Here is a 26,824-nt window from a genome sequence, read left to right as displayed (position 1 = left end):
ACCCAATAACCCCACTGAAACCTACAACCACCTAGAAGTTGATGCTGAATGGATAAACAGAGGACACACACGTATCAACCCACATCCGCCCAACTTCAGAAGTACACCAACTAGAATTATAGAACGGCCACAGAAGCCTCTACTTGAGCCTTAGGAAGCCACAAAAGGACCAAATAGACAGGCAATTTAACAATGACAGCCAGAATTCTACAAACATATCACACTGCCAGCAAACTAATCCTAAATTCAGGCACCAATGACAAATCAAATGTGACTGAACCACCCTTGCTGTATAAACTCAAATTAGAAAGCAACTCGGTATTAAAACCAAAGACTAATTCAGATTCACCCTCAGCGAAATCGAATGGAGTTTGGTACTAAGAACAATTTACTGCACTGAGTAAAATTAAAGCAAGGCTCACTTCATAAGAAATAGTTTCAGCCACAGCACGAAGGCAACCCAAAAAGACTAATTAAAAGTAGACGCCTGGCCAGCACCCATAGTAGAATAGACACTGGCTCTTGTACAACAGAGGAAAAGTAAAACACCAAATTCAAAAGAAAACAACCCCAACTCATAAGGTATTAAACATCAACACACCAAAGAAATGAACAAACTGAATACAGGAGATGAATAATAAGGGATAAAATTACTCATAGCAGGGAAAGTTTGTTCTTTAGGAAACAATTTACCGGCATCCGCAAAAGTCTGTAACAAGCCAGCATATCCCACCTTATTGGGGTCTTTATGGATCAGAAGATAACCTAAACTTTTATGCTCAAGCAAAGTAAAAAAGAAAAAAAAAATAATAAGCAGAAACCAAAACCAAAAATCATTAAAATCAGATACGTGACTAATTTAATCAAACCATCATAGAAAGCCAATACAAAGAATACCTCCCTATTACCTAAAGTAATCACTATATTAACAGATCCTAAATCAGATTCACTAATTTGCCAAGGTAATCCATTAAAGTTTATCTTACATAAAGACTATCCCAAAAGCTTAATCATTTTATACTAAGGTCATTTTTAAACTTATAAAAGATAAAAAGCAACCTGGCTCACACCCGTTTGAACTCACACTATGTAAAATTTTAAAGGTTAAACAGACCTACCAGCTTAGTGGCTGCACCTAGCCGAAATTTTAATTCAACATCGTGGTCACAACTACTCCTGTCGATAAGAACTCTCACGGAAAATCACGCTGTTATCCCTCAAGTAACTTATTCTTTTAATCCACAAAGAAGGATCAGACACTAATAAACATTATTAAATTCAATAGACACTTACATATCTACATCTCCCCAACCAAACAATACAACTTTTCACCCATATCACAAACTTACCCAAATTTATATTAAGTTTTATAAGGTTTTATCATCCTACTAAATAATCTGAGCCTTTTTACTCAAAAGTTAAGTTCAAATCACGTAAAGGAGACAGCTTGTCCCTCGTTCAACTATTCATTCAAGCCTTCAATTGAAAGACTACTGACTATGCTACCTTCGCACAGTAAAATTACCACAGCCCTTTAAATCAGTCACTATGCATGCTAATTATAACCAGAGTATGTCCCCTGTAACCAGGGGGGTTAGGGACCACAACCACCTGCGTAAAGCAAAAATCATTGTTAAGTTGGTATCCCCCTCTAAAAATGCTTATAGCTGCCTATTTAAATAGTTCAAACACCAAAGACCACCCCTCCTCTAAAAATGCTTATAACTGCCTATTTAAATAGTTCAAACACCAAAGACCACCCCTCCTCTAAAAACTATAACTGCCTATTTAAATAGCTCAAAACAAAGAGACCCCCTCTAAAAATGCTTATAACTGCCTATTTAAATAGTTCAAACACCAAAGACCACCCCTCCTCTAAAAATGCTTATAACTGCCTATTTAAATAGTTCAAACACCAAAGACCACCCCTCCTCTAAAAATGCTTATAACTGCCTATTTAAATAGTTCAAACACCAAAGACACCCCCCTCTAAAAATGCTTATAACTGCCTATTTTAATAGCTCAAACACCAAAGACCACCCCTCCTCTAAAAATCTTATAACTGCCTATTTAAATAGTTCAAACACCAAAGACCCCCTCTAAAAATGCTTATAACTGGCTATTTTAGTAGTTCAAACACCAAAGGCCCTCCTCTAAAAATGCTTATAACTGCCTATTTTAATAGTTCAAACACCAAAGACCCCCCTCTAAAAATGTTTATAACTGGCTATTTTAATGATTCAAACACCAAAGACCCTCCTCTAAAAATGCTTATAACTGCCTATTTTAATAGTTCAAACACCCTCTAAAAAATAATGCTATTTTATTGATTCAAACACCAGCCCCCAATGCCTTATAACTGCCTATTTTAATAGTTCAAAATGTTTTATCAAAATGTTTATAACAGCTTATTTAATAGTTCAAACACCAAGACCCCCCCTCTAAAAATGCTTATAACTACCTATTTTAATAGTTCAAACACCAAACATACTTCAAACTATCATTCTAAAACCCTTTAATTATAATGCCAGTCATCTCACAACATTACCCTTAAAAATATATAGCCTAGCTTACAGGCACATGTGAAAACTAAACTCAAGTCCCCTACATTCAAGTACATCCATTTTCTCTCATACAATATTGAGCCTGTCCTGTTTTCTTTTTTCAGATAGGGGAAACATTTGGAATTCACAAGTAGAGTTAAATAAAGTACATTACTTAAATATTTAAATAAGCATTGAAAAAAAACTATAAATACAATTAACAGTTATCAAATATTCTCTTGTGTATGTACATGTTACCATGATTTACTAATTTCCAAACATTAAAAAAATGTAAACACAGCAAAATACCGATAAAATGTTTTTTTCACTTACAGAATCCATTTATACTGCATTATTATATTGATCTGTTATCATCGTACTTTGTAATAAAAAAAAAAAGATCATCCTGACATTTGTAATGTTTATGCTCTGAGAATCAGCTGACTGAGCCTAGTACCGAATGAATTAGGAAAATAATTTTTTTGTTGCTAAAAGGAACGAATGTATTAATGGAATTATTATTTTTAACTTTGCACATAAAAGTTTATGATACAGTATTTCATATTTCATAATGAGAGAGAGAGAGAGAGAGAGAGAGAGAGAGAGAGAGAGAGAGAGAGAGAGAGAGAGAGAGAGAGAGAGAGAGAGAGAGAACTGGTGTTTATAACTGACAAGACTTCATGGGCATGGTTAAACTCTAGCTGGAGAGGAGAAAATAACCGAGTTGCTTACGTATGAAGTTCGGATTTTAAATGTTTTTACGGTGATCAGAGATGAAACATCAAGTGATAAAATATTCTCTTGCGTACTGTTTTAAAATGTGTGATAATCACAGTCAACTAAACATGTAATGAAGTACGGTGCAGTAAATTAGAGAGAGGAAAAACATGGCAACATGGACCTCCGTACTTATGTTTACATCAGTAAAAACAATTAAAAATGTTTGGATGATCTTTTTTTTAATACATATTACGATGATAATAGAACAATATAATAATACAGTAGAAATGGATTCTGTAAGTGAAATTACAATTTATTGATATTTTGCTGTTTTTCATTAAAGGATATGTAGAGAGAGAGAGAGAGAGAGAGAGAGAGAGAGAGAGAGAGAGAGAGAGAGGATTAGAATTTCATTGAAATTTTACTGTGTTTACATTAACATTAATATTTGAAAATTAGTAAATAATTTTATTATAAAAAAATGTATTTAGTCAAGAAAATAAAATGAAAATACAGTAATTACTGAATATTGCTCTTTGAAAAAATTCGTGAATTAGTGAATTTTCCACGATATATTTAGAAATAAGTTCGACAGAAAAACCGGCGCTTAACTAAAGGCGCGATTGCTGATCTGCGATGTAGCTGGGACTGTAACTCACAAAGACATTTTTTTGATAAACAGGCAGACAAAATTTGCCAATTTCCTTCCAAACGTCTCGCATAACTTAAGAAATAAATTCCACTTAAGCTTAAAGATAACAGTACATATCATAACAGTCCACCAGAGCATATTTTATAACTGCTGATATTATATTTCAATTCAAATATAATGTTCATATTCACAGTATTATTATTATTATTTAGCAAATGAACCCTATTCATATAAAACAAAAGCCCATAGAGGCCACTGACTTGAAATTCCAGCTTAAAAAAAATATGTTTATTTCAAAGAAGTAACAAGGCAGGCAATGGGAAATACACAAAGAGGAGGAAATCAGTTATTAAGAAAACTGGTAAATATAAATAATAATATTAATCTTATATATTTATACAGTGATGCGACATTTGTCATGAGTTTTGTCTTGGATGCTGGCCACATGCTAAGCCATTTATAACTCTCCCTCTCCCTTCACCAAAGGAAAGGATGTACGTGTGTGTGTGTGTGTGTGTGTGTGTGTGTGTGTGTGTGTGTGTGTGTGTGTGTGTGTGTGTGTGTGCGTGTGTATAACTATATACGCGCACACTAGTGGATATCGAATGCGTTTCTCTGTCTCTTTGGGGCTGTTAATTTAATTGTTTCTTCATCGGCAATAGAGTAAAATTATGAAAAAACACATAATAAAAAATGAGAAAAATCAGTAAAATTACAAGGAGAAGCCTAATTCCAAATGAAGAAAGAAAAGAAGATATTCTGATGCCTGGGCAAGCTCTGATCTCACATCCTGGGTATCAGAATGAGATAGCGTTAACCACCTGGCCTTGAAGAAGAGTCTAAGACTATTCCCACTCCTACATGTACTTATATCTGTCAAATTCAGATGCATTTGCTAGGGCTGAAATACACCCAGAAGCCTAGATCCAAATGAAGAAAGAAAAGAGGATATTCTGATGGCTGGGCAAGATCTGAACTCGCATCCCGGGTATCAGAATGAGATAACATTAACCACCTGGCCATGAAGAAAAGTCTAAGACTATTCCCACTCATATGTACTTATATCTGTCAAATTCAGGTGCATTTGCTAGGGCTGGAATAGACCCTCCTTCACCATCACAGCCAAGTATTCAGTCATTTATTGTTCTTTAGGCTGAAATATATATCCAGAATCTTCTGGTCACTTTCCAACAGTCAAGTGAGTAATCTTAATAATCACAATGTACTCTTAACATCTCAGTTTCTTCAGACATTGGAAATGCATGTCACTACTAAGCCTAGATCCAAATGAAAAAAGAAATGAAGATTTTCTGACAAGCATTACCAAAGTGTGAAGATATTGAGAAGTTAAGAGGGCATTGTGGATGCTGAGATTATCTGCATCTGGTAAAAAGTGATCAGTAAAATCTAAATACATATTTCACCCCAAAAGGCAATAAACGATTTAATACTTGGCTACGATGGTGACGGCTGGTCTATTCCAGCTCTAGTGAATATATATGAATTTGACAACTATATGTGGACACGCAATTATGTTATCTCGTTCTGATACCCAGGATGCGAGTTTGAATCTTGCCCTGGCATCAGAATATCTTCATATCTTCCTTCATTTAGATCTAGGCTTAGTAGTGACATGCATTTCCAAAGTGTGATGAAATCAAGAAGTTAAGAGGCCATTGTGACTATGAAAATGACATAAGTTATCTGGTAACTGTGACCAGTAGATTACACACTCACACACACACACATATATAATTATATATATATCATCCTATAAAGCAATACACAATTAAATACCTATGTATGATGTGAGGGTGGGAACAGACTTAGACTTCTCTTAATGGCCAGGTAGTTAACACTGCCTCATTCTGATACCCCGGATGGGAGTTCGAATCATGCCATTTCATTTCTTTCTTTATTTGGATCTAGGCTTAGTAAGTGACCAGCATTTCCACAGTGTGAAGAAATCAAGAAGTTAGGAGGGCATTGTTGTTATTAAAATATATGACTAATAAATTGTTACCAGTAGACATTAAAATATATATATATATATATATATATATATATATATATATATATATATATATATATATATAATATATATATATATATATATATATATATATATATATATATATATATATATATATATATATATATATATATATATATATATATACATACATACATACATACATACATATACATGTACTTCACTGAGGGGGTAACCAAAGTATATAATGTCATATTTAGAAAATCAATCCAAAGAGCCAAGAAGGCAAACAATGACAGTACCTTAAAATGTTAATCATCTGCTATTAACACAGGTGATGTATTTTTTAAAAAATGTCACAAATACTGGTGTGGAGCAGTTCTAAGTACAACACGACAAAGAAATTGCACTTACTTCAACAAGCGTCGTTGGCTCTGGGAGGTCATTGTCCTTAAAAACCTCCATGAAAAGGGTGAAGAACTTCAAGAGGTCGCGAGCTTTGATAGGCTGCCCACCAATCTCTTTCTTCACCAAGTTTTCTGGGGCAAGCAATCGTGGCACAAGAACCTTCAGGTGATTAACAAATTCCTCCTCGATGTCTGTAAAGAAAATAAACACGTGATCAAAAAGAGATCTGTCATAGATCAAATTTAGCTTACCAGTCGCAAAGACTCCTACCACTAAGTTAATTTAACTTAATAAATCTAACAGCTTGATGAATACGACTTGTATAATCAACCGTTTTCGTGTCGTGGCTTGAGCTCTGGCAAATGTCTATAAATACAGAGTCCCATCCCAGGGAAATGTCTTATGCCCAGTTCATCGGTAACGACGGTAACGGCCCAGCAACCTCGTTTCATGGGGAGTTTACATAAGAAGGATATATACTTGCAAGAACAATGAGATCATCTTCAACCTGATAATCTTAGCAAATTCCTTGCATAACGAGTTGTGCGTGTACGAGTACATCACGCTGGTGGACAGACATACAGTACATACAACATCCTTTCATGCGCTTCTATGTATGACGTCCACCCTGATACCAAATTTGTTACGAACCCTATGTAAGGAAAATGCATTGTTGAGGACACTGTGACATTATCTTTGAAATGACAGACAGACAGACAGACAGACACGTGAAACGCCATCTATTCGTTTTCCACCGACACCTTCGTTTTTATGTTTTACTGCGGAGACCGAGTCTCTGATCATTTTAATGGAAGGCTACAAATCTTATGTCCATTTGAATGCCAGGACTGACACTTTATGTAAGAACCAGATATAAATGCCAATATTTCAACGTCTGAGCAAATGTGGCCTTTCTATTGAAATAAAAAGAACAAATCTTCATGGCCATTTTAATGCTGAAACCGATTTGTCATTTATTCATCACAGCCTCCTGCTCGGAGCAATTCTTAATTTACTCCTCTTTAGAACAGGAAACATTCGTTACTGACCGTTTTCACTCAAGGCCAAACTCTTTATGTATATATATAAATACACACACACACACACACACATATATATATATATATATATATATATATATATACGACCTCATTTTCGGCCATCTATAGGTTCTACCAGTACAAATAAAACGCGTAAAATACAATTAACACATGTGTATTTTCCTTAATAGTTACACAGGACCCTGTTGCTAATATTACGCTACTTAATTAAGCAATGATAGTCGGAAGGTACTCGGAGGCGACACGCGCCATGACTCTTTCGGACGTGCTTCTTAGCCCGTCGACCGCTAAACCCTTACTGATGTTTAATTTTTCAAACTGAACTCGCTTAGGTCATAGACCTCAGCTGGTTGGTCTCTTATAATCGAAAGGAATCAATAAGGGTCTTCGATGTATGGCACTCATTTGAATTACCCACGCCAAACCTCAAACCTCAACGATCGTATGGCGTCCGACGACACAGCAGTATCCATTTGTTCGTTACTCTCTGATCACAAAGTACAAACAACTAGCAGATTTTCTGTTACGCCTCAAACATGAATTTCTATATATATATATATATATATATATATATATATATATATATATATATATATATATATATATATATATATATATATATACCCATTTTTAGGTACAATGTCGTCACTTGATCGTTTTCAAGTGAGGACCTGATCGTCTATCAAGTTGCATATTGGGACCAAACCTTCATTTATTCATGATAAGCTAGCCCGTTACAAAACAATTGGAACGTAACTTAACTGAAACAAGTTTCTTACATGAAAATTTTGATGGCAATATGAAAACCAACTTGTGAAGGTATACGGTCGGTCAGTTTATACTGACGGAGATTTGTCAAATGTACCAACGTGTCTAAGGAGCCGCAAGTCCAAATGATAACATAGCGACACAACCATTCAATTTCTACTAGGATATAACCCATGTATGTGGTTTGGTGGGTATTCCAAAATGACAACCGTATGAAGGACTGCCAATCTTAATACATTAACAGGTGATACACACACACCTATATGTACACGCACGTGTATGTATGTATGTATGTATGTATGTATGTATGTATGTATATATATATATATATATATATATATATATATATATATATATATATATATATATATATATATATATAAGATTCCAACGCTGTTGTAATGCAAAAGGCCTCAGCAATATTCTACCATACATGTCTGCTTTCAGTGCTTCATGTCCCACAAATACTAACTCATCTCCAGCCTCCCTTCCCACAATTCTTATCCAAGCTATTGTGGGTTTTCAAACTCTTCTGATGGCCACAAAAGTCAAGTTGACCCTATCATGTACTATTCTCCCAGGGGTTGTGCGAAGGACATGACTAATACACACACATATACAAACATAAATTTTACACACACATATATATGTATATAATATATATACATACATATATGTGTATATATATATATATATATATATATATATATATATATATATATATATATATATATATATATATATATATATATATATATGTGTGTGTGTGTGTGTGTGTGTGTGTGTGTGTGTGTGTGTGTGTGTGTACGTACAGGTAAGTTGATTCTGAAATGGGTCATTTGACGAAAAGAGAGGATGATCAGTTGGTGAAAAGTGTAGAATTCCAAAGCGTTGGCTTAGAGGAAGGAGGAGGAGGGACATAGCCTAGGGCTGCTAGAAAGATGATTGAGAAGTGCTGCCTGAGAAAAGGGGGCCCGCCCCAGCACTACGGAATCGAGGAAGTGAGGAGAGAGTGGATGCGGGACAGTCACAGAGGTGAGGTGAAAGGCGCAGTCTACTGTACGTGGCTCAGATGCAGTGATGGGGAGCACTCTCTCTATGCAGGAATAGGAAGCAGCTGATGTTGTGGAAGTTTTCTGCACAGGGGTCTATCCAAGAAGCAGCAGGTAGTGGCAGTGATTGTTCACTTGCCTTTTGAAGTCATCCCCTGTTATGAAAAGTAGCTGATATACAAACGTCTGTTCGTCGGGTGGGGAGGTAATGCGCAGGCGCGCACAAGAATGCTACGTCATGAGTAGCTGCAATCGTTGCTCGAACAGATACAAACCATCAACAGCAGAGGGACATTCAACTTTGCATTAGCGGTATCCTTTCCTCATGACAAAGCTATAGAAGCTGTTTTAGGAAGCACTGGAGGAAAACACGAAGAAAATGCCCACCACTGCCGACGTTGCTCATGCAGAGGCATACCCAGTATTGTCTTGCCTTCCAGTGATTCTGTTTCATATTGTTCTGTACTTTCGCCATATTTTCAAGAGAAGTGAGTTCCCTGTGCAATGCAATCATTCTTTCAGTGTATAAACCGGTACGGTAACCCCTCCGTATGTGTATTACATGGAGAGAGAGAGAGAGAGAGAGAGAGAGAGAGAGAGAGAGAGAGAGAGAGAGAGAGAGAGAGAGAGAGAGAGCAATACTCAATATCTGTAATTCTAACAAAATGCTAACAGCTACTTCTTCATCTTTCTAACTAGTGTGCTAAAATCATGCAAAAAGATCTCAAGCACATTAGCCTACAAAACAAAGCCCAACGTAAAACACTTATTTTTTGTAGATATAAAATGAATAAAAATTCATCCGCGTTACGAAAGTGGAAACATAATCGCACAGCCAGAATCCTCAATACAGTACTAAGCCTATTTCTAGACGCAATTCCAAAGCCCTTTGGGAAACGCCCACGTTACATACATACATACATACACAAAATAGTGAAGCAAGTCGTGAAGTGCCAACTTGTATGACTTGAGTTGAATCCTTTTCTTTTTTCTGTATTTCAGCACATTTCCAGTTCCCTGCTTCGACTCCTGCCGACGTCTAGGTACGTTTGTATTGTTGCATTTCTTTTCTTTACTCATGAAGCTTTTTCTTATATTACCTAGAGTTTGTTTCTTGTGAATAATGATGATAATATAACGCAACAGTAATACTGTCAACACAGAATAATGAGCGAATAAAATCATCCAGTTGGTGTCTAACATGTCTACAGGAATTACTGAATAAAATGACCTAGACAAATAGAAAAAGATCTCCAACGATACTGGCGGCTGTAGCAGTATTAAAGCAGTTCAACCAGACCACTGAGCTTACTTTCAGCTCTTCTTTCACTGTTCCACAGGCACAGACCCAATCATTCAATACTTGCAAAATAATACAACCACTTCTGTAGGAAAATAAATGTGATGTTTAAATGAAGACAGTCCCTAGTGGATGCCGAGAACAATAACGTGCACAGGACAAACGCCTGCCATGTCACAACTCACCCGACGTGAACGACATCTATGCCTGCTGGTCTCCTCCTCCTCCTCCTCCTCCTCCTCACATTTAGCAAACAGATTCTCAAGACGCTTACTTATTTTTTCCAGAGAAAAAGATCTCAAGATCTCCGCAAGAGCCAGCACGATGACCCAAGTGAACACTTCCAGTCATATATGAGCGACGGCCACATCTTCAATCTGAACCGCATATTCGCTCGTTCATACAAATAGAATGAATAATCGTTCCACTCGCAACGGACAAAATAGGACCTCTGAGTACGGGAACGGTTGTGCTCGAGTCGAGTTCGCTTTCCCTTCGAAAATCCTTTGCAGCCATCGGAAGCATGGGCGGAAGCAGTTACCATCTGATCTATGTAATCGCCCTTCTCGCCATCAAAGCAACTCAACAAATGTCGCCGATTCGACCTGAATTACAGGAAAGGTAAGAACACTTTTATCTGACTGTTTCAAACTGAAGTCAAATCAGGCCCCTTTACACGGCGAGAAAACTGCTGACTCATCAATGACACGGCACGGGTAGCAGAATAGCTGCTTTCTTCACCTTAACATCTACAACAGTAACGAATAAGTCGAGATCTAAGTTTAACCGTGGTGCATCGTAACATCATCAAGACGGCAAATGCTAAGCGACTTTACTCCTTTTCAAACAATTCAGCAAAATGAAACGAGGCTAACCACATTTCAACCAAATCACACCCACCCCAGATGATGCAGCTGAAGTGTGATTCATTTTGAACTTCTTAAAATTTGGAAAGGCACGACTTGTTCCATTCTGATTAGTGAGTATCATACGTACACGTACTGTGCTTCATGAGCTTTCTCTCTCTCTCTCTCTCTCTCTCTCTCTCTCTCTCTCTCTCTCTCTCTCTGAGGGGGTGTAAAAATGGCTCTGGCCTAAGAATTGGTGGACTTCTGTAAGAAAGAATTCGAGAGAATAAAATGAGCTGTGCGTGCGAGGCTGCGGAATAAGAAAGTGAATCTTGGTGTGTGGATTCGTCAATGTGTATAATGATACAGCGCTGATTGGGGATAGTGGTATGATACAGGGTGACTGGGATAGTGGTATGATACAGGGTGACTGGGATAGTGGTATGATACAGGGTGACTGGGATAGTGGTATGATACAGGGTGACTGGGATAGTGGTATGATACAGGGTGACTGGGATAGTAAAGTATACCTTAGTTTTACCAGACCACTGAGCTGATTAACAGCTCTCCTAGGGCTGGCCCGAAGGATTGGACTTATTTTACGTGGCTAAGAACCAATTGGTTACTTAGCAACGGGACCTACAGCTTATTGTGGAATCCGAACCACATTATAGCGAGAAATGAATTTCTATCACCAGAAATAAATTCCTCTAAATCTTCATCAGCCAGTCGGTGGAATTGAACTCCGGCCCATCGAGCGACAGTCTGGAGCTCAACCGACTCAGCCAAGGGAGAGATGAATGATACAGGCTGACTGGGATAGTGGTAAGATACAGGGTGACTGGGGATAGTGGTATGATACAGGGTGACTGGGGATGGTGGTATGATACAGGGTGACTGGGATAGTGGTATGATACAGGCTGACTGGGGATAGTGGTATGATACAGGCTGACTGGGATAGTGGCATGATCCTGGCTGACTGGGGATAGTGGTATGATACAGGGTGACTGGGATAGTGGTATGATACAGGGTGACTGGGGATAGTGGTATGATACAGGGTGACTGGGGATAGTGGTATGATACAGGGTGACTGGGGATAGTGGTATGATACAGGGTGACTGGGGATAGTGGTATGATACAGGGTGACTGGGGATAGTGGTATGATACAGGGTGACTGGGGATAGTGGTATGATACAGGGTGACTGGGGATAGTGGTATGATACAGGGTGACTGGGATAGTGGTATGATAGAGGCTGACTGGGGATAGTGGTATGATACAGGGTGACTGGGATAGTGGTATGATACAGGCTGACTGGGGATAGTGGTATGATACAGGGTGACTGGGGATAGTGGTATGATACAGGGTGACTGGGATAGTGGTATGATACAGGGTGACTGGGGATAGGGTATGATACAGGCTGACTGGGGATAGTGGTATGATACAGGCTGACTGGGATAGTGGTATGATACAGGCTGACTGGGATAGTGGTATGATACAGGCTGACTAGGGATAGGGTATGATACAGGCTGACTGGGGATAGTGGTATGATACAGGGTGACTGGGATAGTGGTATGATACAGGGTGACTGGGATAGTGGTATGATACAGGCTGACTGGGGATAGGGTATGATACAGGCTGACTGGGGATAGTGGTATGATACAGGCTGACTGGGGATAGGGTATGATACAGGCTGACTGGGGATAGTGGTATGATAGAGGCTGACTGGGGATAGGGTATGATACAGGCTGACTGGGGATAGGGTATGATACAGGCTGACTGGGAATAGGGTACAATACAGGCTGACTGGGGATAGTGGTATGATACAGGCTGACTGGGGATATGGTATGATACAGGCTGACTGGGGATAGTGGTATGATACAGGCTGACTGGGGATAGTGGTATGATACAGGCTGACTGGGGATAGGGTATGATAAAGGCTGACTGGGGATAGTGGTATGATACAGGCTGCCTGGGGATAGAGTATGATACAGGCTGACTGGGGGCAGTGGTATGCTACAGGCTGTCTGGGGATAGGGTATGATACAGGCTGACTGGGGATAGGGTATGATACAGGCTGACTGGGGATAGTGTATGATACAGGCTGACTGGGGATAGGGTATGATACAGGCTGACTGGGGATAGGGTATGATACAGGCTGACTGGGGATAGGGTATGATACAGGCTGACTGGGGGCAGTGGTATGATACAGGCTGACTGGGGATAGTGGTATGATACAGGCTGATTGGGGATAGGGTATGATACAGGCTGACTGGGGATAGGGTATGATACAGGCTGACTGGGGATAGTGGTATGATACAGGTTGACTGGGGATAGTGGTATGATACAGGCTGACTGGGGATAGTGGTATGATACAGGCTGACTGGGGATAGGGTATGATACAGGCTGACTGGGGGCAGTGGTATGATACAGGCTGACTGGGGATAGGGTATGATACAGGCTGACTGGGGATAGGGTATGATACAGGCTGACTGGGGATAGGGTATGATACAGGCTAACTGGGGATAGTGGTATGATAGTGGTATGGCTGACTGGGGATAGGGTATGATACAGGCTGACTGGGGATAGGGGTATGATAAAGGCTGACTGGGGATAGTGGTATGATACAGGCTGACTGGGGATAGGGTATGACAGGCTGACTGGGGGCAGTGGTATGATACAGGCTGACTGGGGGCAGTGGTATGATACAGGCTGACTGGGGATAGTGGTATGGTACAGAGCTGACTGGGGATAGTGGTATGGTACAGGCTGACTGGGGATAGGGTATGATACAGGCTGACTTGGATAGTGATATAATACAGGCTGACTGGGGATAGTGGTATGATACAGGCTGACTGGGGATAGGGTATGATACAGGCTGAATGGGGGCAGTGGTATGATACAGGCTGACTGGGGATAGGGTATGATACAGGCTGACTGGGGATAGGGTATGATGCAGGCTGACTGGGGATAGGGTATGATACAGGCTGACTGAGCATAGTGGTATGATACAGGCTGACTGGGGATAGGGTATGATACAGGCTGACTTGGGATAGGGTATGATACAGGCTGACTGGGGATAGTGGTATGATACAGGCTGACTGGGGGCAGTGGTATGATACATGCTGACTGGGATAGTGGTATGATACAGGCTGACTGGGGATAGTGGTATGGTACAGCACTGACTGGGGATAGTGTATGGTACAGCGCTGACTGGGGATAGTGGTATGATACAGGCTGACTGGGGATAGTGGTATGATACAGGCTGAATGGGGATAGTGGTATGATACAGGCTGACTGGGATAGTGGTATGATACAGGCTGACTGGGGATAGTGGTATGGTACAGCACTGACTGGGGATAGTGTATGGTACAGCGCTGACTGGGGATAGTGGTATGATACAGGCTGACTGGGGATAGTGGTATGATACAGGCTGACTGGGGAATAGTGGTATGATACAGGCTGACTGGGGAATAGTGGTATGATGTAGGCTGACTGGGGAATAGTGGTATGATGTAGGCTGACTGGGGATAGTGGTATGGTACAGCACTGACTGGGGACAGTGGTATGTTACAGGCTGACTAGGGATAGTGGTATGATACAGGCTGACTAGGGATAGTGGTATGATACAGGCTGACTGGGGATAGTGGTATGATACATTCTGACTGGGGATAGTGATATGATACAAGCTGACTGGGGATAGTGGTATGGTACAGCGCTGACTGGGGATAGTGGTATGGTACAGGCTGACTGGGGATAGTGGTATGAAACAGGCTGGCTGGGGACAGTGGTAAGATACAGGCTGACTGGGAATAGTGGTATGATACAGGCTGACTGTGGATGGTGGTATGGTACAGAGCTGACTGTGGATGGTGGTATGGTACAGTGCTGACTGGGGATAGTGGTATGATACAGGCTGACTGTGGATGGTGGTATGGTACAGAGCTGACTGTGGATGGTGGTATGATACAGCGCTGACTGGGGATAGTGGTATGATACAGGCTGACTGTGGATGGTGGTATGGTACAGAGCTGACTGTGGATGGTGGTATGGTACAGAGCTGACTGGGGATAGTGGTATGATACAGGCTGACTGGGGATAGTGGTATGAAACAGGCTGGCTGGGGACAGTGGTAAGATACAGGCTGACTGGGGATAGTGGTATGATACAGGCTGACTGTGGATGGTGGTATGGTACAGAGCTGACTGTGGATGGTGGTATGATACAGCGCTGACTGGGGATAGTGGTATGATACAGCGCTGACTGGGGATAGTGGTATGATACAGGCTGACTGGGGATAGTGGTATGAAACAGGCTGGCTGGGGACAGTGGTAAGATACAGGCTGACTGTGGATGGTGGTATGGTACAGAGCTGACTGGGGATAGTGGTATGATACAGGCTGACTGGGGATAGTGGTATGGGGAAACAGGCTGGCTGGGGACAGTGGTAAGATACAGGCTGACTGGGGATAGTGGTATGATACAGGCTGACTGTGGATGGTGGTATGGTACAGAGCTGACTGACTGTGGATGGTGGTATGATACAGCAGCTGACTGGGGATAGTGGTATGATACAGGCTGACTGGGGATAGTGGTATGAAACAGGCTGGCTGGGGACAGTGGTAAGATACAGGCTGACTGTGGATGGTGGTATGATACAGCGCTGACTGGGGATAGTGGTATGATACAGGCTGACTGGGGATAGTGGTATGAAACAGGCTGGCTGGGGACAGTGGTAAGATACAGGCTGACTGGGGATAGTGGTATGATACAGGCTGACTGGGGATAGTGGTATGAAACAGGCTGGCTGGGGACAGTGGTATGATACAGGCTGACTGGGGATAGTGGATGGTACAGCGCTGACTGGGGATAGTGGTATGGTACACAGCTGACTGGGGATATATGTGCTGACTAGTGGAGTAGCTGACTGGGGATAGTGGTATGAAACAGGCTGGCTGGGGATAGTGGTACAGCGCTGACTGGGGGGGATACAGGCTGACTGGGGATAGTGGTATGGTACAGAGCTGCTGACTGTGGATGGTGGTATGGTACAGAGCTGACTGTGGGAGCTGACTGGGGATAGTGGTACAGAGCTGACTGGGGATAGTGGTATGGTACAGAGCTGACTGGGGATAGTGGTATGATACAGCGCTGACTGGGGATAGTGGTATGGTACAGAGCTGACTGGGGATAGTGGTATGGTACAGAGCTGACTGGGGATAGTGGTATGACACAGCGCCAACTGGGGATAGTGGTAAGATACAGGCTGACTGGGGATAGTGGTATGGTACAGCGCTGACTGGGGATAGTGGTATGACACAGCGCTGACTGGGGATAGTGGTATGGTACAGAGCTGACTGGGGATAGTGGTATGACACAGCGCTGACTGGGGATGGTGGTATGACACAGCTGACTGGGATAGTGGTATGACACAGCGCTGACTGGGGATAGTGGTGGTGACTGGGGTGGTATGGTACAGAGCTGACAGGCTGGATAGTGGGACTGGGGATAGTGGTATGGTACAGCGCTGACTGGGGATAGTGGTATGGTACAGAGCTGACTGGGGATAGTGGTGGTACAGTGCTGACTGGGGATATACAGGCTGACTGGGGATAGTGGTATGGTGACTGGGGATAGTGGTATGATACAGCGCTGACTGGGGATAGTGGTATGACTGACAGCTCTGACTGGTACAGGGACTGGGGAGTGGTATGGTACAGAGCTGACTGGGGATAGTGGTATGGCTGACTGGGGATAGTGGTATGATACAGGCTGACTGGGGATAGTGGTATGGTACAGGCTGACTGGGGATAGTGGACTGGGGATAGTGGTATACAGGCTGACTGGGGATAGTGGTATGATACAGGCTGACTGGGGATAGCACTGACTGGGGATAGTGGTATGATACAGGCTGACTGGGGGATAGTACAGGCTGACTGGGGATAGTGTATGGTACAGAGCTGACTGGGGAGGTTGACTGGGATAGTGGTGATACAGGCTGACTGATACAGGCTGACTGGGGATAGTGGTATGATGACAGGGCTGACAGGCTGACTGGGGGTGGATGGTGGACTGGGGATAGTGGTATGGTACAGAGCTGACTGGGGATAGTGGTATGACACAGTGACAGTGCTGACTGGGGATAGTGGTATGACAGCACTGACTGGGGAGAGTGGTATGATACAGGACTGATTGACTGGGGATGGTACAGAGCACTGACTGTGGATAGACTGGGGATATGGTACAGTGCTGACTGATAGGGATAGTGGGGATAGTGGTATGATACAGACTGACTGGGGATAGTGGTATGATACAGGCTGACTGGGGATAGTGGTGTGGTACGCTGACTGGGGACTGGGGAGTGGTATGACAACTGATACAGGCTGACTGGGGAGTGGTATGGGGAGAGTGGTATGATACAGCTGACTGGGGATATGGTACAGCTGACTGATAGGGCTGACATGGGGAATAGTGGTATGACACAGCACTGACTGGGGATAGTGGTATGATACAGGCTGACTGGGGATGGTGGTATGGTACAGAGCTGACTGGGGATAGTGGTATGGTACAATGCTGACTGGGGATAGTGGTATGACACAGCACTGACTGGGGATAGTGGTAAGATACTGGCTGACTGGGGATAGTGGTGTGGTACAGGCTGACTGGGGGTGGACTGGGGACTGGGGATAGTGGTATGATACAGGCTGACTGGGGATAGTGGTATGATACAGGCTGACTGGGGATAGTGGTATGACACAGGCTGGGAGATAGTGACTTAGTGAAACACACAGCACTGACTGGGGATAGCGGTATGGAACAGGCTGACTGGGGATAGTGGTATGATACAGGCTGACTGGGGATGGTGGTATGGTACAGTGCTGACTGGGGATAGTGTTATGACACAGCGCTGACTGGGGATAGTGGTATGATACAGGCTGACTGGGGATAGTGGTATGGTACAGCGCTGACTGGGGATAGTGGTATGCCACAGCGCTGACTGGGGATAGTGGTATGGTGCAGCGCTGACTGGGGATAGTGGTATGGTACAGCATTGACTGGGGATATTTGTATGGTGCAGCGCTGACTGGGATAGTGGTATGGTACAGCACTGACTGGGGATAGTGGTATGGTACAGTGCTGACTGGGGATAGTGGTATGGTGCAGCGCTGACTGGGATAGTGGCACGGTACAACGCTGACTGGGGATAGTGGTAGGGTACTGTGCTGACTGGGGATAGTGGTGAAAAACTGCAAGTTGTTTAAACGACTTTGAAAAGGCAAGAGGAGAAAGTGAAGGGTTAAATTTTTAAATAAATATACACCTAGAAGATGGAGCAGTGAATGTTGATGCAAATGCTGACTGAATGGAAGCAGTAGATTCATATGAGCAATCCGGGGTAAACATAACGGACTGAAAGAGATACTAGAAAGGAAAGAGTTGCACCTTCATATCCAGGAAGCATGGAAGAAGGAGGTGAACTGCGCAATGTGTTGGGAGTTCAAAGTGCTACTGATGATCCTTCTGTGTTGGTGATGAAGCAACTGATATTGGGAAATTTTACTGTAAAGGGGTTCTTCTGCAATTCCGCCATCAAAGTATGACTGTGACAGTGACAGATGTGTTGTTCTTCTATAAGACCGCCCCTACTGCGGGAAACGGCTTCATGATGAAAACGATTGTAGATTATATATATATATATATATATATATATATATATATATATATATATATATATATATATATATATATATATATATATACATATACATACATACACACATACGCTGATTATAATCGCACTTTCGCATGATTCACAGATCCAATTTGACCACGGGAAATACGAAACACTGGGTGTAAATCCTCAGTGGATAAAGTTGAAACCAATTTCAAAGAACTAATACACAGTGGTAGAAAATTACAATAAATAAATATCCTGTATAGGCTGGAGGGATAGTACAAATTCAAATAAATCAAAGGTGGTTGGAGAGCAAACATTCGCATGTGACGACAGGTGAGTAGGGGGAGCCGTGCCCGTACACACTCACTTGTGTGTGTGTGAGTGTAGGGGGGGGGGGTCAATCAGCACTCCACTGACAAATGTATGTCTGCATGCGAGTGGCCGCTCTCCTTTTCCCCTCCATGTGAACTGCCTTCCTTAACATTTTTACATTCTACATTTTTATTCTGAAATGAATAAGTCAAGTCTATACAACAAGCCTTGACTGATATTCATATCCTTAAAATAGCCTTCTTGAAGCCTCGACCAATATTCATATGCTTTCGAAAGCTGTCTCTTTGTAAAACTTGGTTCAATGATATTTCTTGCCAGTGCATCGCTGGAACTGACTATCGTTTCTGCCCTCCCAACTGACTGTCTCACTGTTTTCACGAACAAGTACGAAAACTCCACTGTTCACGTGTGTTCATCTCGCACATCTTTTGTGCCGTTATATTCTTCTACCAAAGTTTTTCCGTTTGACCACTATGAAAGTTATCACACGCTACATTACAGCCGAACTTCTTAAGCAGAAGGGGAATATCTGTGAAATCATTATTACCATATTATTACAAGGCACACAAGCAGGTTTTTTCATGTTTCAACTCCCTGTTGTTGTAAACCGTCTTTTACTGCTTGTATGCATGGTCCACATCTATTTTTATCTCATTATCATTGTATTCAGGGCTACATATACGTACTCTTTAAAACGTGGATGTGAACACCGATTCTTCACTTTGTTTTTCTGACCAGAGCAAAAACTGACAAAAGTAGAAATGTTGGCAGGAATTCCTGAACACACTGTAGTTAAAAGCCAGTTCTGTCTAACAGACAATTCATCATTTTCCGTTTCCATATTGAATTTTACTGGTGCTACTCATTTATTTTAACAACTAACGAAATTATTTAGTTTCGTTTCCTGACCAAACACATAGAGGCTATTGTAATAACCCTGAACCAAACTCCATAGCTGGGAATGATTTTGTTTAATATTTTACTTTCGAAAAATCCCATATACAAATTACTTAACGCATTGCCAGATCACATTTTTCGAAGTAAAATTTCCCGTTGGATTTGTGTTTGCACTCTTTCACTCATATTGTATTCAGTTCTCGTGGAGTGCTCTTGGAATATGGTATATCCAGTTGTCTGCTCTGTAATGTTTCGATAAGACTCACAAGCCAGGATTCACTAGTAAGTAATCTGTACATTAGTTCTATTTCATTCATTTATCAAATCGACAGAGTTCTTTATATTAGCATCAGAGATGGTACCAACCAACGGGTTAAGAATATCCACCAGGTAGGCTATTTTGCTATATTTTACGATGCGGAACCAAGCAAAACAACAACTGGCCTAGCGGGAACATTTTCTTTGAGGTTTTATTGTTCTCTATTTACCTGGTAACAATGGAAAGGTCACTTAACTTTTTATACTAGGTTTTCATTTGCTTGTAATAGTTTAACTTTTCTATTGTAGTTGCTCTTCACACTGTCTATTGGATTCTTATTTAGTTTTGATGCACTTTCAAGAAAAAGATGATCACTCACTTTTCTTTAAGATTAGATTTGTCAGCTTCGTCATATGTAGTCTATTTTATTCCACCTATTAGTCCACGGATGCCTGCCATGAATCTTTTGGGGACATTGGAGTGTCTGGCGTTTCCTGTTTCTTCCAGTACGACAAGGCGAAATTGACCCGTAGCCTAAGGCACAAGTCGTATTTCTATCTGGGTGCTCGTTCGATAGCCTGACGCCTCATTCATGACCGGCGCTGGTGTCCCCCACGGCCGGGCTTCTTTGGATCAGCAATTTTATTGTACTCTCATGTCTCTGCTTATTCTCGTAGAGAATTTTTCCACTCAAATGGTTCTGATGTGTGTGTGTGTGTGTGTGTGTGTGTGTGTGTGTGTGTGTGTGTGTGTGTAAGAATATTCGAGAAAAAGAAGGCATTTCGAAACCTCAATACCGAGTGGAAAAATCCTCTACGAGAATATAATTTTCTGGGTCTTAACATCTCGTTCAGATGAGGTCAATAGCTTGTACAGTATACTGTTCCAAACTTGTTCTGACTGGGGTCAGCAACAGCGCAGGATACTTCCAGAAATAAGGGCCAATCAATCACTTCCCCTTGCCCTGGACTGATCTTGGGGCTGGGGGGTGCAGCAAAGCTGGGACCCGAAAAAGCGTATCGCTTAAAACACAAAGCAGATCATGATTGCAGAAAAGGCTGAATAAATCGTTCGAGCAAGAGAAAGAATGCATAATGATTATGGCTACGATAATAACAACAACAACAATGACACTGATCAATGACATATCGGTATTTTCAGATTGTGGATCCAGTCTCACTCCGGAATCAAAGAGTGGGCTCTGACTGTTGGCCGCTGCCACCAACACCTACAAGCACGGCATGGTCACCAGAATCGAGATAAGGTGGTGTTACGACATAAGGAAGAGAAATGCCAAAATGAACCTCAGCTCATCCAACGCCAATGGACACTACCAGAGGGAACATTATCTACCAGTGAGAGATACAATAAAGGAATCATAATGTCCATATTCCATCCCAGATTAGGAAACTGTATATTCAAAAAGGTAAAAAGTTACAAATATGGAAAGTTACAGTTATTCTGAATGACTAAGGATTACTGACGGGCAAAGAGGTACTTTTAATAATATCAGAATGAAATTCAAACGGAGACCTTGAAAAAACATTCACATTTAGTTGGCAACCTTAAGTTTTAATAACCAGTCTCTGAGAGATGAGGTATAAAATTTGGACACATTTAATTCTAAATTTACTTCTAACTGAATCTACATTCACAGGCAAGGTGCTCCATCAAATTGTATTTATTTTGATATCTAGATTAACGCTGGACCCAAACACCTACAGGTTTTTCCCCTCTGGCTTTACTGGGCACACTGGGCAGATCTCCAATGGCACCTTCAAAGGGTAACCCCTGGCCACCTAGTCATACTGAGCCTAGCTATCACTGGCGCTTCAGGTATTCGAAATGCAACCGAGACCCTGCAAGGGATGGGGTCTTTGTTAGCTGAACACCTCACTCCAGGAGCACACTGGTCATGGGTGTTCATCAAGGGTGGGCGCACGATCTCTGAAGTGGGAGTCCTGCACGGTCAGGGAGATGCGCATCTGCATACACAGCTTTCTCTTCAAGCGTTATCAAACCCTGCCATCGACAGCACACTGGAAAATTCCCGCTGGTCTTACTGTGAGGCAGTAGGAGGAATGGGGGAATTATGCGATGAATATAACCCTTCCCTCTTACCTATTCCAGAAGCTCCTCACTTAGATAACACTGCAATGGACATGCTGTCCAAAGTGCCTGTTATCATCACAGCAGGAAACAGACAACAATATCTTTATTATACAATAACCAGTTTATTAGCAGCCCACGGCTCTAATAAAAGCAACATTCTCGTAGTGGTTGGCAACAAACCCCATTTAACATTAAGACTCTTGGATTTACTGTCTTTGAAATACGTTTCTCTTCCTCTAAAAGGCAACAGAAACTTGCATCTCTTCAACTACTATCGCTGGGTCTTCCTACTAGTGAGTCAAAAATTCGCGCATGCACCTGCAGCCATTTTCCTCGATGAAGACGTCGAAGTTTCCAAAGACTTCTTTTCCTACATGAGTCAAACACTGGGACTGCTCTACAATGACCCGACCCTGTACTGCTCCAATGGATTTTCTGCATCAACTGGGACTCACAGGTTCACAGATGAAACAATGATACGGCGTGGATCTGTTCAGGTTGAGTGGGGCTATGCAATTACCATGGAATTCATACACGAGATTCTGTCCAAGTGGAAACTGAATGAAACTAACACTCTTCTATATGACTATCACATCTACTTGAACATTAGACGGGACAGGGAGTGTCTATTTCCAGAGCAGAGTCGAACTCGGCACTATGGCATGGGCATTAACACAGTAACAGATCTGATGGAACGCCATAACTTCAACAGCAACTTGGTGCAAAGGGCACCTATCCGCCTGCAAAATGTGAATAAGCTCGAAATAAACCAGTGGCGTTCTGACTTGTCAATGGAAATCCGCGGTGCCACACCAATCGTGAAAAACCCCTGTGATGGTGACTTTTTTCCAAAGGAACCTCTCAATTCCAGTTACGTGTTTTATTACAGACTTGATCGCTCTGCTGATGGGAAGACACCAGATAATTACCAGTATTTCCATCCAAACAACTGCTTGGGTCTTTGGGCGTCATCAGAACAAGGCCATCATGAAGGAGTCACCATCGTCCGCTTTGCCAAAGGAGCCTCTTTGTATCTGGTGGGTGCTCCTTACTCCAGCTATTCATATCTTAAACCTTTTCACATTCCTCTCTGGGATGTGGACACCATTACAGATAAGGAATTCTCCAAGATGCAGAAGACTACCATACACAAAATGGACATAAGAAACTCCAACACTACTACAGAGGAAGTTTTACAGAAATTTGTGACAGTCAAGTGGTAAAGCAATTTCTATATTGCATCATTCATTCCATGTTTCACTTCAAAAAGCACGGTGACGAAATACAATAAAAAGCTGTGAACAGAATTAGTACAAGTGATTCTTTCTGCATAATTAATGGGAAGACCTTGCCAGATGGATTTATTCAAAACCCTTCTCTAAGTATTTCAGAAGACCTTACTGGACAGGAACTCAAAAAAAAAAAAAAAGTCTATGAACAGGATCTGACGATTATGAAGCGGATTCCATAAAAAAACTGACAAAGAAGCTGTGCACACCAGGAAATGCATTTTGCACACTAAATGTCCACGAATATACATACAGTAAGATTACAGATACTAAAATTTTTTTTTTTATCTAAGTGCGAGTTAATTGTACATGACACCACTCACAATCAATAATACATATAATTACCCCATGCATATTTTCTTCATCTTACATGTGCTTGGCAATCATATATTAAAAAATATCGACTGGAACAATGTCCTTTATGAAAATCCTTCAGCAATTAAAAATAAATTGCCCATTTATAACAAGACATTATTGAAATTAGGAAAAAATCCATACACGCTTGTTTTAATCATATATCCGAAACCCTTAAAATACATAAAAATTACAAATAAAAAATAAATAAATATCTATATATATATATATATATATATATATATATATATATATATATATATATATATATATATATATATATATATATATATATATATATATATATATATATATATATATATATATATATTTATATATAGACAGATAAACAGATACAGATGTGTATACACACATATATATAATATATACGTGTGTGTGTGTATAAACACATGAAGACACCCTTTCCCTTGAGAAGGAGGCGTGGTGGCAATAGATGCGAAACGCATTTCAGTTCTCGTGCAATCTTCAGAGATGAGGATGCTGCACTTGACTGGGTGCAAACCATGAACTACATGATTGTTGATGGAAAAGTGACTAGTTTTCTGCAAAAATCGGGCTAAGACAAGGGTGTGATATGTCTCCATCGCCGTCTATATCTTTAAGGCTTGAGTGATGCAAGAAGGTAGAGAAAGGACAGGAGGTGTCGATGGAAAGTTATGGCAGAAGATGGGTTGTGAGCACAGAGTGGAATGGCTTATGTTCACAGATACGAGGACTGAATTAAGACGTTGAGACTCCAAAATCGGAGAACGAGTGTGAAAGTGTTTGCAAGATGAGAAGGTCGGGATTAAAAGTGAGCAAGAGTAGGTTTATAAAGGTAAATGGAAACCAAAAAGACGGAGCAGTTAACAATATGGATGGTGGAAGAAAACCGATTGTTGAAATGAACTGCTTGTGTTGGGATTAAACGGGCGAGAATTGAGAAGCTTGGAGATGGTAAAAGGTGAAGAGATGTGAAGGTTGGATCGTTGTACCAGAGTATGAGATGGTTTGATCATGTAGAAACGGAGGCTGATGGGTTGGTGATCAGGGTACATTATTATTCAGAAGTGTTACAGAGGAGGAGGAGGAGGAGGAGGAGGAGGAGGAGGAGGAGGAGGAGGAGGAGGAGGAGGAGGAGGAGGAGGAGGAGGAGGAGAAACAAACAAAATTTCTGGGAAGAAAAAGTGCAAAAGAGGTGAAGGAAAGGAATTCCAACCAAAACCCAATTACGGAAGGCCTTTTCACAAGGACTGTTACTACCTTTATTTAAATCAATAATGAATGAACATAAAAGCTGAGAAGGATAAAAATCCTACTTCTGTTCAGAGGAAATGGTCATCATGAAGCCGTAGCAATCTCTTCCTCGACAAGTGCAGGGAGGAAACTCGTGTTCCTGTACACCTTCAAACTATCCAGAACTCTCTATGTGAGTAATACACGATTATTTCTTTCAAACCTAAGTCGGTTCGGAAAAGCACGCTTGACGCTTCCAGATTAAGTCTGAAGTCGACAGCGCTTCAATGAACTAAATTTATAACACCTCAAAGGAAGGACCTTCAACCACTGAATACTTCAAGAACTGTCAACATTTCCCTTGAAAGTTGTCTTTTATGATTATTATTATTATTATTATTATTATTATTGTTGTTGTTGTTTTGTTGTTATTATTATTGTTATTATTATTATTATTCAGAGGATAAACCTCTATTCAAATGAAACAGGCACAGAGGGGCCAACGACCTGAAATCAAAGCGTCCGGAAAACATGGTGTTCATGTGAAAGACGTTACTGGAAATAACAGGAAAACCAGAAAAGAGAGAACACTTATTATAAATGGAAATAAAGATAAATCAGCAAATAAATAAAAAGATAAATAATTTTTTAAAATACACGGGTGATTTGTTTTAGGGTGGTACTGCACTGCATCTTTGCTTAAACCTTTGAGGTTCTAACTGCACATCATCCTCAGGGGGGGCTGTTCCACAGTCCAAAGTTGTGAGGAATAAAAGACCAACTGAACCGAGACGTTTTCCAGTGTGGCACATACTGAATATTGGTGCTGCTCTTCAGCAAATCTGGTCGCTCTCCGCTGGGAAAGGGGATCATGGATCAATTAAGGTGGCAAAAGTTCTGATAAAGTACAACCTATGAAAATGTGACAAAGAGACCATCTATCCATGGTCCAAATCATAACTGCTAATGTTCGGAAAACAGAAACCTACCACCACGAACTACTCTAAAGGAGACAAATCTCTGGCAGAAGCGGACATCCACAATGAAGAACAATATTCTAGTAAAGGAAGGACTAATGACCTAAAACAGGTTGCACTGATTTTATAATTGTTATAAATATATGAGGTTTTATGTATAATACCTAACTTTCGTGTAGAATTTGCTGCCACTTTCTTAAAAGTTTTATAAAAGTAAGATGCGAGTCAAAAGGTGCACAAAATATAGTCAAAGCTTCAGATTCACACAGCAGAGTCCGATCCACCTGAAGGGGAGGATGGGCTGGAAAACCTCCGATCCACCTGAAGGGGAGGATGGGCTGGAAAA

The 26,824-nt window shown here is 41.2% G+C and overlaps 2 protein-coding genes and 1 pseudogene across 30 annotated transcripts in view; 1 reads left to right on the top strand and 2 right to left on the bottom strand.

Annotated features, from left to right (window-relative positions):
* The window catches only part of atl (atlastin GTPase), a 496,293-nt gene that overhangs the window by 85,936 nt on the left and 383,533 nt on the right, over positions 1–26,824 (bottom strand). For all 29 annotated transcript variants that reach the window (XM_067100861.1, XM_067100852.1, XM_067100868.1 and 26 more), the window contains one exon: positions 6,323–6,507. In XM_067100861.1, coding sequence (XP_066956962.1) covers positions 6,323–6,507 — 185 coding nt within the window. The remainder of the gene's footprint in view (positions 1–6,322; positions 6,508–26,824) is intronic.
* Positions 72–5,332, bottom strand: LOC136836604 (NADH-ubiquinone oxidoreductase chain 1-like; annotated as a pseudogene).
* Positions 22,273–23,988, top strand: LOC136836507 (protein O-linked-mannose beta-1,2-N-acetylglucosaminyltransferase 1-like). The gene has a single exon (XM_067100886.1). It carries the CDS (start codon positions 22,379–22,381, stop codon positions 23,843–23,845), a length of 1,467 nt encoding a protein of 488 aa, XP_066956987.1. The 5' UTR covers positions 22,273–22,378; the 3' UTR covers positions 23,846–23,988.

Source organism: Macrobrachium rosenbergii, chromosome 56 (assembly GCF_040412425.1).
Source record: "Macrobrachium rosenbergii isolate ZJJX-2024 chromosome 56, ASM4041242v1, whole genome shotgun sequence".
Lineage (NCBI taxonomy): Eukaryota > Metazoa > Arthropoda > Malacostraca > Decapoda > Palaemonidae > Macrobrachium > Macrobrachium rosenbergii.
Note: the sequence above shows the minus strand (reverse complement) of the source record. Positions and strands in the feature narration are given on the sequence as shown.